Below are 15,125 nucleotides of genomic sequence, written 5' to 3' on the forward strand. Positions count from 1 at the left end.
GGCTGTTATTATGTTGTCTACTGTACACATAATGATTTACATCCTGGGCTGTTATTATGTTGTCTACTGTGCACATAATGATTTATGTCCTGGACTGTTATTATGTTGTCTACTGTACACATAATGATTGATGTCCTGGGCTGTTATTATGTTGTCTACGGTACACATAATGATTTATGTCCTGGGCTGTTATTATGTTGTCTACTGTACACATAATGATTTATGTCCTGGGCTGTTATTATGTTGTCTACTGTACACATAATGATTTATGTCCTGGGCTGTTATTATGTTGTCTACTGTACACATAATGATTTATGTCCTGGGCTGTTATTTTGTTGTCTACTGTACACATAATGATTTATGTTGTGGGCAAATTTATCTATCCACCCACGATACTTGTCCTGAACAAACAAATGGACAATCTCCACCAATCAATAAAGTCGCCATGCTACATGAATTCATTATAAAGTGTTCGGCCACTAAAATATACAGTATGGCATCTCATCAGATTTTAGTAGGCACAAAATATGTTTGATTTTGCTTTTCTGGCTAAAAGACACTGGCTACTGCATCCAATGTTGTTGTTAAGAATTTCTCAGCTGAATCGTATTACCAGATTATCTCCCCCTGGTTTGAAATTCTGTATCGCAAAGAACCAAAACCCACACAGAGAGCAGAGCAGACAAAAAAGAAAAAAAACTTCAATATATTGGGACTTCTGTGGAAAAACTTATGGTTGTCACAGACTTTAACAGAGTTACAACAAATAGTGAGATTTTTTACTGTAGTTTGCAAAATACTTTTACTTTGAGTTGCATGATAATGATCTAATATAAGAGGTTCACCTGTATCTTTTCTTTTAAGATCTCAAATGTTAATGAAGGCATATTCAATCTGTTCTTGGTATATTGCCTCCTGAATAATTATGGAGGGGATCAGTTTTAGCCTGGTACTATACAGGCCATTGTTCACCATATACCTAGATAAAACACTGATCTCAAATGCATGGATATGATTTAAAAGAGTTCAATCAAAGGGAGACAAATAAGTTTTATTTACCTCTGGATCCCGTGTATCCATTCCAAATTCCTCCACTAAATCATGTCCATTCTGGTACACAAGGTCAGGTGACATTTCCATTCGTGAAGGGAGGGTTGGGGAGTGCACCACACAAGCAGACCCCGTAGGGCTAAATTGTGGACTGAAGGACATGGTAAATAATGAACACTCCCTTTCTGGTAAATAATGAACACTCCCTTTCTGGTAAATAATGTTGAACACTTCCTTTGAGGTGATTAACAATGAGCACTCCTTTGTGAGAATCAATAATTAACAGCCATTTTCTGATAAATATAATGAACACTTCATTTCCGTCATAAACAATGAACACTCCCTTTGTGGTAACTACTTCCTGTGTACTTTTTTTTCTGAATCACCCTTTTTTAAGGTTCCAGTATCAGACTGTTGCAGTCTTCTGAGAAAATTTGATTATTTAGATTCCACTCTGAATCTCGTAACATCAATAATGCGACATAATGTTGCAAGACATTCAATATCCATAATTCCGTCGGATCCGACATCCCAGAATTCCAAGGTCAAGGAGGGTCTCTATGGTAATCGTTAATCACTATATACATGTTGAATGGTAATGATTACATCCTTAGACATTTGTTCACTGCCTCATATTATATGTACAACAATGAAAGTTAGAAAATCTGACAATTTCCTTAATCCCAGAACTGTACACTATACAAATCCCCTAAGCAACACACTCTTAAATTTGAAACATGCATACTAATTCCTCAGTGCACATTAATAATTCTTGTACATATCAAAATTCCATGTTTTCCTCCTAGAGGTAATAAATTCCACTCGACTTGCAGATGTTAGAGTACATTCCATAGGCTATGATGTTGAAAGGTTTGAGATATCTGTACGTCTGTCCCACATCAGTTCCTAATTCCTTCCCTAACGCAACCAACTAGAATTATATAACTTTGGACTCTAACTTTCCGTTTACATAATTAAGTTCGCAGGATATTTCAATTAAAATCTTAAATGTCTACATTTTAATCCTGATAAAATGCCTTTGATCAAAGGTAATACTTATACATATGATTAAGATATACCATTACACTGAGCGTTTAAGAAGTCAAGGATCTTTTTCTGTTAGAAAATAATCTGAATTCATATAATTTTTTGTAAGGCTTTTTTTTCTTCTATTGTTTAGTTTTCAAAAAGTGGATTTCATAATATTGTAGTGAAGCTTTTGAACATATAAGGACATTTTTTGGATGAAAAAATGAAAATATTCAATCTACACTTTTTCAATATGTAATTATGTAAAGCAAATTCATATAGAAGAAATTTTCTACTGAAACATCTCAAATTCCCATCCTTAGCTTAACATTATATTTTGTGGATGAAGAAAATGAAAATACTCAAATTACCTACTTTTCTCAATAGATAAAACACACTAAAGAGAAGTTAATCCGTCTAGAAGAAATTTTTCAACTAAAACTCCCTCAGTTTAACACCATTAAGCTGTTGTGAATCATGCAGAAGCAGGCAGGCTGTTTACAGATAACAATATCAACAGGATTAGCTCTACTGTACTATAGTTAACTATTCCATATGTAATATCTGTACAGCTCTATACTTCACCATACCCAGAAAACTAATACAAAGTCTGCATGATGATTGCATTCAATATTTCTTGCCTGTTTTAGATTTCATTAATTTTCCATATTTTTTTATTAAGTTCTAGAACACAGGATTACACTGGGAAGATCTCAACCTTTTCACATTCCTTTACAAAGGATTTCTTGAAAACAAACACATTTCCTTCATTTTTTTTTCAAAATTCTAGAACATGATTTAATTTATATAGGAGATCTTTAAAACATTCATTTCCTTCAGTTTTGTTTTTAAAGTTCTACAAGATGATTCATTTCTTATAAGAATTTTTCAAAACATACATAACTCCAAGTAATCCAGCTTCTTGTTAAAAAACTTGTACAGACTTCAGCTTCTGTAGAATGAAAAGGTTTAACACTTATTCCACGGTATAAGGAAATCTCCCCAAACACACCCCACATGGACCAGCACTGGATGTGTTCACACTCCCCTACCAACCCTAGTACACAGTATCTCCCACATCAGATCCAACCGGACAGCATGTGATATGCTTCCCTGGGATAAAAAGTTTTTAAAAGTCTGCCAGCAGGGTTACTATGGCACTGAGTAGGATTACGATGTAGACTTTGATCCTGTTTCCTGGAGAAATATTTTCACACTTTCCTGACACTTTCCCTATATTACTGTGAGATGGGTAGCTATATATCCATAATATAGAGAGTTTAACACTTTCCTGATACTTTCCCTATATTTCTGTGGGACTGATAGCTATATATCCATGGCATAGGGAATAGAGCACTACTTTAGACTTCCATGGTGGGATGGAGGGCTGATCATTATCCTGTACCATAGATATCCACGGTATGAAGACTTTAGACTCAGCCTTCTGGAGAGAGTTTCCAGCACTGAATGGGGAAACTTGTTGGTCCCAGGAATCAATTCCCCTCCCACTTCTACAACTCTCTCCTCAGCCCAGCACTATATATAAAGTCAGTTCCACTGATGGAGTGTGGTCGGTTGTATAGTGTGAACACTGTAACACTCCTATCCACTTAGCACAGCCGCCACTTTACTTGTACCATTCCATATGTGTAGGCTTGCCTATCTTTATGTGGCCAATTTAGTTGTTTCAAGTTATGTGGCCAATTTAGTTCTACCATTCCATATGTGTAGGGCTTGCCTATCTTTATGTGACCAATTTAGTTCTTCCATTCCATATGTGTAGGTTTGCCTATCTTTATGTGGCCAATTTAGTTCTACCATTCCATATGTGTAGGCTACTTTTGCCTAGTTCTTTCTGTGGCCAATTTAGTTGTTTTTCAAGTTATGTGGCCAAAGTTCTTTACTGTAGTTGCCTCATTTACCATTCCATATGTGTAGGGCTTGCCTATCTTTATGTGACCAATTTAGTTCTTCCATTCCATATGTGTAGGGCTTGCCTATCTTTATGTGACCAATTTAGTTTCTACCATATCAATATGTTTAGGCTTGCCTATCTTTATGTGGCCAATTTAGTTCTACCATTCCATATGTGTTAAGGCAATGCATAAATGCACTTTATGTGAGTGGACATAAATGTGGGTAATCTAGTTGTTTAAGATTCTGTTACCATACTATTTGAAATTCTACATGGGGCCAATCTAAATATACCATTTCATATGTAAAGGCATGTCTATGTTATGTGGCCAATTCGGAGGTTTTAAATTATTACCATACTATATGGCTATTTTTATGAGGTTAATTTGGTTGTACCATTCCATATGTAAAGGTTTGCTTGTCTTAATGTGGCCAATTTTGTTGTTTCAAATCATAACTGTTATTTTTTCTGCACTTCAAAATCACACAAAAGGTCATTTCAAATCAACAGGTATTACCATTCAGTGTATATCTAGTTTGCTTGCATTTGTAGAACCATATTAGTTGTATCAGTTGTGATAAATTTTGCTCTTCAGTGCTGTATCGGACAGGATACGCATAACATTAGGTTATAGATTAACAAACAGCTTCGGGATGATCAGGTGATCAATGTGGCCCGATATTCTGGAAGCAGCAGTTTTTCACACAGGTGATACAACACCTGACCACTCAGACACAATTTTCAGAGAAAAATGTCGCTTGCAGAAACTTGGGTCATTAGATCAGTAAATAACCTTAATTATCTCCCTTGAGGGATCTAATTGTCTCCCTTTGTTGTTAAATTACCTCCCTTGGGGGTTTGTAGCCCTGTATCTACATAATGGCCATAGATAGCAGATGAAAACACAATAGTTATCTAAATCAGATGATTCAATTGTAATTTCTGTTAAGCCTATGATCGCTTTCTCACTGAAATTTACGAATGTTTCCTTTTAGAAATGATTTAAAATTCATTAAGCAACAACTCCCCTGCAATGAAGATTTTTCCTAAAAACTAGCTTTGCCGTCACTTCAGGACAAATTGAAACACAAACTGTGTGTGAATCTGCTAGCTGATAATGTCAGCTAATGGAAGGAGAGGTCAAGTTCTCTCTGTAATAAACATTAAATCTAACACATCACATGTCAATAACAGGCATGGGACCAAAAGGGGGAACATATCAAAATCAATAATACAAAGGGGACCATAACGGGATGATCTCAAAACTTTTCTCAGAAAGGAGGTTTAGTAGGCATGGAACCAAAAGGGGGAACATGTCAAAATCAATAATACAAAGGGGACCATACAGGGATGATCTCAAAACTTTTCTCTGAAAGGAGGTTTAGTAGGCATGGGACCAAATAGGGGAATGTGTCAAAAATCAATAATACAAATGGTGATCTCAAATCTTTTCTCAGAAAGGAGGTTTAGTAGGCATGGTACCAAATTGTGGAAGGTGTCAAAAATCAATAATACAAATGGGACCATACAGGGATGATCTCAAAAATTTTCTTAGAAAGGAGGTCCAGTAAACAGAAGACCAAATAGAGGAACATGTCAAAATCAATAATACAAATGGGACCACACAGGGATGATCTCAAAACTTTTCTTAAAAAGGTCTACTACCAAAACTAAAGGGGGTCCAGTAAAGATGGAGCCAAATACGGGAATGTGTCAAAATCGATAATACAAATGGGAACACAGGGATGATCTCAAAACTTTTCTGAGAAAGGAGGTCTAGTAGGCATGGGACCAAATAAGAGAATTTGTCAAAATCTATTATACAAATAGGTCCATACAGGGATGATCTCAAAACTTTTCTTAGAAAGAATGTCCATTACACACATGACTAAATAAGGATACTATAGTAAACCATATTACACAAAGTTAATCAGGCAATAGTAACTGATGTCAAACTGTCATTACATTGTTAAATGTCTCATCATTTACTAATATATGTTTCCTTTTTTCTTTTGGCGGTTTTGTTATTTAGGACATAAAACTTTAATCATATTAATGGTTAAAAACTTATGCATGGTATCAAGTATATTTTATAGACTTCGATCACATCGTTCCTTTTATCGCTCTATATTCTATAGGTGGGAAAGTACAAACTTTTGTAAGGTCTTGAAATGGTATTATGGTAAATTTTCTAATAGAGTGAAAACTCTTTGTTAGTGGCTCTACGTTGGAACGTTTTCGAGAGCGAATTTGATCTTTTTTTATGCAGTTGGAGATCCAATCCTGAGGTTTGCAGATATTCTTAAGTTTGGTGCTAATTAGGCTTTTTGTACAAGGGTTTGTAAGAAACATAGTTATATATGATATTAGAACAAATGTCCTGCATATATTAGACCCAGTATGCGATTTCCCTTTATTTAACTGCTTGAACTTGGGTCGTTGACATGTCCTCAACTTTGAATGATGTTTAGCCAGTTGACAGAGGTTAGTTCTTCGCGTATAGCGTCGTAATGCCCTTTGTGATAATTCCTCCTCTCCTGTTTAGTATGATTATCACTATGTGATACACTCAGTTTAAAAGACAATAAAATATGGTCACTCCTTCCGATACTTGGAAGATAGTTAACATCGTTGACAATCTGTTCATCGTTGCTAAAAAACTAGATCCAGTATAGATGGATTTTGACCTTCCCTATATCTGGTAGGCTTATGGATATGTTGGTATAAAAAAGTGTCTCGAACACCACTCCAAGAAACGAGTAGATATATGGTTTTCTGACGTACATGTTGTCCAGTCAGTCCAATTTATTTCAGGAAAGTTTGAAATCTCCAGTGATCAGAATGTGTTTTGCGTTTCTAGTTGACATTTCTCTCATTAAGTTTGTTAGGTAGCTGAAATTCTCAGCTGTGCTGTTGGGGCTACGGTAGATATTCACAATAAGTAGCTTGTCACCATTACTCAACTTGAGTTCAACAGCTAGGTACTCTTCAAAGGTTGTTGTAAATTTTACTTGCTGGAGACAGTCATTTGTTCCGAGATATAAATGGCTACTCCACGTCCTGCAGCTGTTGTTGGTGAAGCATTCTAAAAATCCAGGTATTTTATTAAAAACTGTTATTGTCCAGAGGTAATATCTTAGTTTTTTTGGTGGATTTCCCCCCCCCCCCAGTTTTGAGTAGGATTATACCTGGGTAAATGATTTTTCTACAAGTTCTGAAGTTCATCCATCTTGCTAGTAGATTAAAATGTCACATTTGAATAAAATATGAGTAGGTCGTTACAAAGAATCACTATGTAACAGTGGTAAAAACTATTCTCCTATTTCTGCTATGCTAGGTTTGCCCTGATTGTAGCGAACAATTTGGCATTGTTTTGGAGCATTCCCAAGGATTAGTTCTGATCAGGGTCGGATGTCATGACAGGTGTCAAGATTATAATAGATGAGAGAGACTCGGAATATAGATTGTTATCCTGAAGATGGTGATTTATCCCGATAGGACTGAAAATCGGGAGACTGTGCCTTGTTGAGGACAAGTCTGTTGTGCTTTCTGTGTCCAATTCTAAGTGGGTGTGATGAAGCACCTTTGGTATTGTTTGACTAGTGTTAGGAAGTGGAGTCTTCTTAGTCTTTTTTTCTTTGAATTCCTCTCGTTGTTGCCTAGTTTGGTCTCGTTTAATAGCAGCTTTTTTAAGGTGTGATGGACAGTTCTTAGAGATGTTCATAACGTTTTCTAGTATCTTTTTCCTCTGTTGCTTGTTCCCTAGAATTACTTTCAGTGGTCTGGTTTTAGTTTCATCATATTTACCGAGTCGAAAGTGTGTAATTAACTCTAAATCTGCTATACCTATTTTCGAAGTCAGAAGTCGGATGTCATCTTCATCTTCTTTTTTTCTTCATACATTGAGAAACAAAATATGCCCCAATGAGAGAATAACAAAGTTAAACTTACACAGTATAACAATCAGATCACATTGAGAAAATAATAAAATTGTGTAAAACAAAATACATTGAGAACAAAATATGCCCCAACGACATTGATTCGTGAAACAGTAATAACCTTCAGTGGAGATCATTACAAACATTGCCTGCTATCAGGCCAATGTACATAGTGAATCCAGCCCATCACTCAGCCTCGAGCCGTCGACTTCCCATTGGGCGGGCGAAACTGTGCAATTGATAAGGGCACTCTTTGGATCAACATCAGGCTAATATGCATAAAGGCACTCAGTTTGTATGAGAGTGCTGTGTAAAGAGCAAGACCTCCCTTTGGTCGGGAGAGACTGTTGAATCGATAAATTGTCTTCCATGATAAAACATCAATGCTAATGCAATCTCTTCCAACAGCTTGCCAACATTTAGAAAGGGAAGACCTGTTGCTTTGAAGTTAAATATCTATTCCTGTTATAAAAGATTGCTTCAATTTAGAAGGGTGAACCTATTCCATCAAAGACTCATGTCAAGTTTTCAATTATTAATTAACAGAGAATATAATTAAGTTTATCCCTTTCTATTAGATGAATAAACAAGATTATTTTTTTTTGTTAATTCTTTAATAGAAATTTAATCTATTATCCGGCACCTGAAACATGATCCTGTGATTTTCTTAGCTACAGTGAAACTTGCCTTAGTGACCACCCCTGTATAAAGACCACCTGCTTATTAAGACTACTTTCTAATGACCATTTCAAACTCAAATTGACATGTGTACAAAGACCACCTGGCTATAACGATCATTTTTCCTCTGTCCCTTAAGTGGTTTTCATGTATAGACAGGTTTAAATGTAAGCATAAACTAAAATAAGGTATGATCTGCTTTTTTTATTCTAGAATCAGATATATCATTGTTAATAAACTTTTAAAGCCTTGTTTTTTGCTAATTTCCAGAGACTAATCTTCACAGATACACTTATATTCAAAATACTTCACAGTGATTGGATGAAGCAAAATAATTAACCAATCATTTGATTGGTTCCACCAGGAGTGAAGACAACATCTTGACCAATCAAACTTAATGATAAAACACATACACACTGCGGCAGTTTTTTTGGTTTTTTTTTTTAAGTGAGAGCTTTCTGTCAAGACTATTTAAATTATGCTCATATACCAAAGATACTGTATTCATCGTAATTACACGGCACATCAACATAGATAACTCATTGATATTTACAATACTACAATATTTATTATCGCAATTTGTTGATATTTACGGTACTACAATATTTATTAACATAACTTGTTGCGGTACTACAATATTTATTAACATAACTTGTTGATATTTACCGTACCCAGTAAGAGGAATCAGTACCATTGAGTCACCAAGCTTCCCCCATTATATCTTATCTCGTATCCTGTTCTTACATTACCATTTAGTACTATCAGACTCCAGAGATAAAACTTCATCAAGAAAGTCTTCACTGGTTTTTAGGAAAGTTGAACCTAGAATAAAACTTAATTAGCTTGTTGGGGGAATCCCTGGGATGATCTATTTTTAGAGCTTGTGTGTCAAAGAGGCATAAATAGATTTGAAGAAGCTATTGTAATTGGACAGGTACATTATTTGTAAGCTATTTCCTGAAGGTAAAAAAATTTGCCAAGAAACTTTTCACTGATTTTAAGAAAATTTAACATATACAGCCTTTTCCGAAGTCTGAAGACTTACGAGTTTTATTAGATTTATGTCCTATTAACAGCCTGCAATGTCATGTAAGGATGTGCCAGGCTTGTTGGAGGAGGAAACCCGGAGTTCCTAAAGGAAAACCACCAGCCAGTGGTCAGTACCTGGCAATTGCCCCACATGGGATTCAAACTCGCTATCCAGAGGAGAAGGGCTTGTGGTAATATGTCGAGACATTTTAACCACTTGGCCAACGCGGCCTCCATAAGACTTACAACGAGGCCAACAACCTGTGAAGCACGAAGTAGGAGACTGTTTTGTCCTAAGAACCAATAGCCTTACCCCTCTAGTGATCAAATCAGACTTCATGCAGTTGCCAGGATCTAATTGCAGGTTGGTGGTTTTTCTCTAGGGATTCTGGCTTTCCTCTACCTAACGAAGTTGGGACATCCTCATATACCTGTTATGATGTTATTCATGCCTGAATGTTAGGACTCTCTTTCATTACATGTAATTATATTGAATTTTACTTTATCCAATATTGTGACACAACTCCATTTTTTTTTTTTATTTACAAAGGCCAACACATCTTTAGATTATCAAAAAAATATATTATAATAGTACTAGGGTAGGATTGTGATATCAGTTTTGTCAGATAATTTCTGTGATGTTAACCTTTGTGATCTTAACTGAACATTTGAAGGTCATTCATTTGAACAAATTAAAGAACCATTTTACCCCAGGATACTACTACAAGTGTTTTAAATCCTTTGGTAACTCAGATAAGTCTGCAGAGATCAATCTAGCTCTGATTTATTACCGTTTATGGGTAAATTTCCCCTCAAGGAATGAATTCCCCTCAGGCCTAAAATTCCCCTGAAGATTAAAAAAATTCCCCATTTGAAGCTAAGAAAAAGACCGCTTTTGTAACACAATATCCCTTGTGACTTATTTTTCATTAATTTTTTTAGACATTTGTTTACAAATTTCTTCATTTATCATGTGGCGGGATTGGACTGGGTCGATCATCGGTGACCAGGTAGCTCAGTCGGTAGAGCACTCGGCTAGTATTTGGAGGGTCTCGGGTTCGAATCCTGGCCTGGCCGCTACATTTTCTCCTCTCCTGTTACAATCATATAGCTATTGCATATTTTATGATAAACTCAAATTTTTCATTTTTGAGCTTAAGATCTTGCTATACTAAATCTAAAAATAAAATTAGTACTTTTTTTCGTCAAAATGAATATAATTTGGAACAAAGTAAGAAGATTCAAATTCCCCTATATTTCGCCAAACTTTTCCCCTGTTTTGAAAAAGGGTATTTTCCCCAAAAACCTAGATTGATCTCTGGTCTGGCACATTACTTAACCAATTATACATAAACACATTTTTCTAATTGTAAGGAAAAAAACATTTCACAGATCCGTACCAACAATTAATTGCTTCCAGTCAATCACTGTTAATGTCACGATATCAAAGCACTGAGGTCATCCAGACCGTTCAGATTTCAAAACATGCAGGTGACCCAGACAGTACATTTTTTGCTTCGGTAATTTAACCCCGATCAATTAAGTCTAACATCTGCTCCCGGATTGCTGATGTCTGTATGTATATACTCTCTAGACTTGTACAAGTTTTACATTGCTAAGTCACTTGTAGATAAAGCTAATGGTACATAACTACATGCAGTTGGAAAAGTTTCAAGTTTTATAGACTCCAACATCATTTAACATATGATAAGACAAAAACATTTGTTGAATATCAATTTTTAGTTGTTTGTGTGGTTGTTTTGTATCTGAGTAAAAGAAATTCCACTGACTTATCTACAGTATTAAACATAAAATCTTGGTAGGTTCTTCTTCTCACAGAGACAACCAAAGATTCTAGATTCTATTTCTTTCATTTACTTTATTCTCCAATTTCTTCTTTGTTTCCATTCAACCAAAATATACAGTATTTGATATGACAGTGAAGAGAAAGAAGCTTTTAAACTGATACTACAAAAATGTATGGATTTTTTTAAAAAGTTTCTTTCATTATTTTGATTTGTAATAGAATTAATGTGATGGATGAAGATGAAAATGTTGAGTTATACATTTCACCTCCTCCCCTTTTAGACCACATCCTCTCCTCATTTGACCAGCCCTCGCACACCATCCAACCCCTACCCTATTTCACCCCTTACACATTTTCTATCTTCTTTCCTTTTGACCATCTCCACACATTTCTACCCTCTCTAATTTTCATCCTTCCAAACTTTTTTTTCACGTTTTGACCCCCTTCAAACCTTTTTCATCCCCTCCACATGTGACTCCTTAAGGAGCTTCTCCACACATTCCTACCCCACCCCTCATTTTGACCCTTTCTGATTAACATGTTTTATCCCCCCCTTTTTACCCCTCCTCTCATTTGACTGAATCACAACTTTTTTCTTCCGTCCTCTCTTAACCAATCCATAGTATATTCTAACCCCCATCCCCATCCACACACCAAATTTCTATTTCCGCTTTAACTCCCTCCACACAGTTCCCCACTCCCCATTTTCATTTCATCGCCCCACCCCCACCCCACTCCCATAGACACATTTAACACTACTCCCCTTTACTCCATCCATACATATCACCCCCTCATCCATTTTACCTCCCCTCAATTTCCACCCCCACACCCCCTATAGACACAATTTTCAACCTACCCCCCACACCACAGACATACATTTCACCCTCTCCCCCATTTACCCCCACTACACACATTTCATCCCCTTCTCCCTTTTTACCTCCACCCACCCCCACGAAGCCCACAGACACACACTTTTCACCCTACTCCCCCTTTAACTCTCTCCACACATATCTAACCTCCACCCCACAGACACACATTTCACCCTCTCCCCCATTTACCCCCCCCCAACCCCACCCAACAGATATACACATTTCACCCTACTCCCCTTTAACTCCCTCCACACCTATCTACCCCCCCCCCCCCACTCCACAGACACACATTTCATCCCACCCAACAGACACACATTTCATCCCACCCAACAGACACACATTTCACCTCCTTCCCATTAATCAGTACATGTTAGGGACATGATTATGTTGCCCATACAACCAAGACAGACCTAGTTTTCTGTGCACTTCAGACAGGACCCCAATAAATTCTTGTCAAACAAAAATAAATCACGATATTGATATTTGTTCCCGATTCTGTTGCTATGGAAACACAGTCATTGAATCCCGTACTTCAGTCATTGAATGATATCAAGTTTCCCTCTTATGAGTAGGCAAGCATCCTAAACTGTATAATTGATGTTTTTGTCAAGTTTTTGTTGCCATGGAAACAAGAGTCCTTGAGTAGTTCTCCTTATCATAAATTTAATTGCTTTGCCCACTATGCAGAATAAGCCTTATGAATCAGTTAATACGTGATCTCTATGAAATAAAAACGTAATTCTAATTTTGTTAGTTAAAGATGCTCCACCGCAGACAAATTGTACATTTTCTCAATAAAAAACAGGAGCAGACGATTTAGTATTTTTCTTCAGTTACAAAAGTTACTTACTTAACACCATTACCACCATTGAAAAGTTGAAGCTTCTAGATTTAATTATTAAAGATAAAATTATTAAAAATTATTAATTGTGTCCCGAAAAAATTCTGTGGCACTATATCTTATATAGAATTAAGTGCTGATTATGCATTACCAAAAGCAAAACAAATTATTTCATTATAGTTTTTGTGTTAATTAGATATATATATATACATCATTAAACACCAATAATTGTTCAAAAGATGGCTATCATTTGGGTTCTGTCTGTGGTGAAGCATCTTTAATACTTGATAGTTTTTTGCATAAAGTATCCTGATACAGCTTATAATGGGGTCTTTGTATAATTAAAATGTATATATATACAATTGTTGGTTTTCATTTTTTATATATGCTGTTAACAATGATATATCTAAATTTTGTAATTTTCGTTAAAATCCAGCCGGGAAATCATCATTATTCACCATGTTTAAAATGCTGCTGTGACAGATCAAGGGAGGGGGGTTAATGATGAATTTTAGATATCATTCGAACTGTGATATTGCAGCTATTTATAGGCACAGTTCAATTGTGAAACTCGGGTTTATTATGATGCTATGTACATCATGACAATAGAGAAAAGTGAGACTCACAGCACAAGTTTCACTGAAATCCCTTCAGTTGTTTAGGAGAAGTAGCCATTTAATCACTTTGTAATAAAGGGCCATAACTCTGTAAAAGATGAAGGTATCTTGTTCATATATATATATATTACACACATATTAACTGTATAAGGATTATATTGAGACCAAGTACATTGTACTTTCATTGAAATCCTTCCAGTACTTAATGAGGAGTAGTTTGTGAATGGTTTTCAGATGACAGACTAACAACCTGAATGCAGTATACAGTTCCTTCCCTTAACTTCGTTGTTGGGGGTAAGGGGTAAAAAAATACTTTTAAATGATTCAAACTGAAGATTCTGATTCAATGCAAATTTAATAAATCAAACCAGCCCAAGCCACCCCTTCTAATATACAGAAGCATACTCTAACTCCAGACTATGATCATTACATTAAATTTAGTTTTGTTGATGTCATTTCCGTATTCTCTGTACCAATCAAGTCTAACATCTTCACTGAAACTCTAAATGTATTTTAAAGTACAATGATCATTACGGACCTTTTAAAGTTCTGTCACTATGGTAACCGGTGTGTCATTCAATCTGCCTATTCTGACTTCCGACATTAACAGTTGCTAATTCCCGAGTCGAAATCGTGAAACACCTTCTGTACTTATACACATAGCGACATGAATCTCAGTTCTTAAAACTTTTCCCTTCTCCTATTTTCCCACTTCAAAAAAAAAAAAAAAATACTTTTCACTTGAAATGTTATATGTTCTAGTAAATATTTCATATTCCTGCTTACTTAACAATCAAATCTAGAAATGTTTTGGTTTTACTTTTATCAGTTTAACATCCTTTTAACAGCCTGGATCTTAAAGGATGTTCGAGGTTTTTTGGTGGAGGAAAGAAAAGTACCCGGAGAAAAACGACCGTCCAGTGGCCAGTACCTGGCAGCTGCCTCACATAGGTGGAGAGCTTGTGGTAATATGTCTGGACATCTTAACTACTCGGTCATTGGTAAGCCAAAAAATACATCAACTAAATCACCCCTGAAATTTAATAATGGACTGGTCTAGTCTTTGATTTAGAAGAATCTAAATGTGTCTATAAGTTACTATAAGAGTGAATATAGATATTTCTATAACGTAAATTAACATAATTTTGTAGCTTCAGATTAAGATTACAGTATAGCAAATATTTGTCACACTGAAAAAAAATCTTTTTAATAAATATAATATTAAAATATAATACCATAGTCAACTGCCATAGCTTTTATGCAATTCTTAATGCTTTTTATCTGTTCTGAAAATATGGATTTTTGAAAATGGATATGAGTAAATATGGATGACATAGTCCTTAAACACATTA

General features: G+C 35.6%; 1 protein-coding gene across 2 annotated transcripts in view; it reads right to left on the reverse strand.

The window, feature by feature from the left end:
• Window positions 1–15,125, reverse strand: part of LOC138306523 (colorectal mutant cancer protein-like) — a 70,600-nt gene that overhangs the window by 38,991 nt on the left and 16,484 nt on the right. Inside the window, exon 1 of one of the 2 annotated variants that reach the window (XM_069246980.1) lies at window positions 1,060–2,222. The exons of the other annotated variant lie outside the window; for it this stretch is intronic. Coding sequence (XP_069103081.1) covers window positions 1,060–1,212 — 153 coding nt within the window. The 5' untranslated portion in view covers window positions 1,213–2,222. Of the gene's footprint in view, window positions 1–1,059; window positions 2,223–15,125 lie in introns of those variants that run through there. 2 annotated transcript variants of the gene reach the window in all.

The sequence above is a fragment of the Argopecten irradians genome, chromosome 13 (assembly GCF_041381155.1).
Source record: "Argopecten irradians isolate NY chromosome 13, Ai_NY, whole genome shotgun sequence".
Lineage (NCBI taxonomy): Eukaryota > Metazoa > Mollusca > Bivalvia > Pectinida > Pectinidae > Argopecten > Argopecten irradians.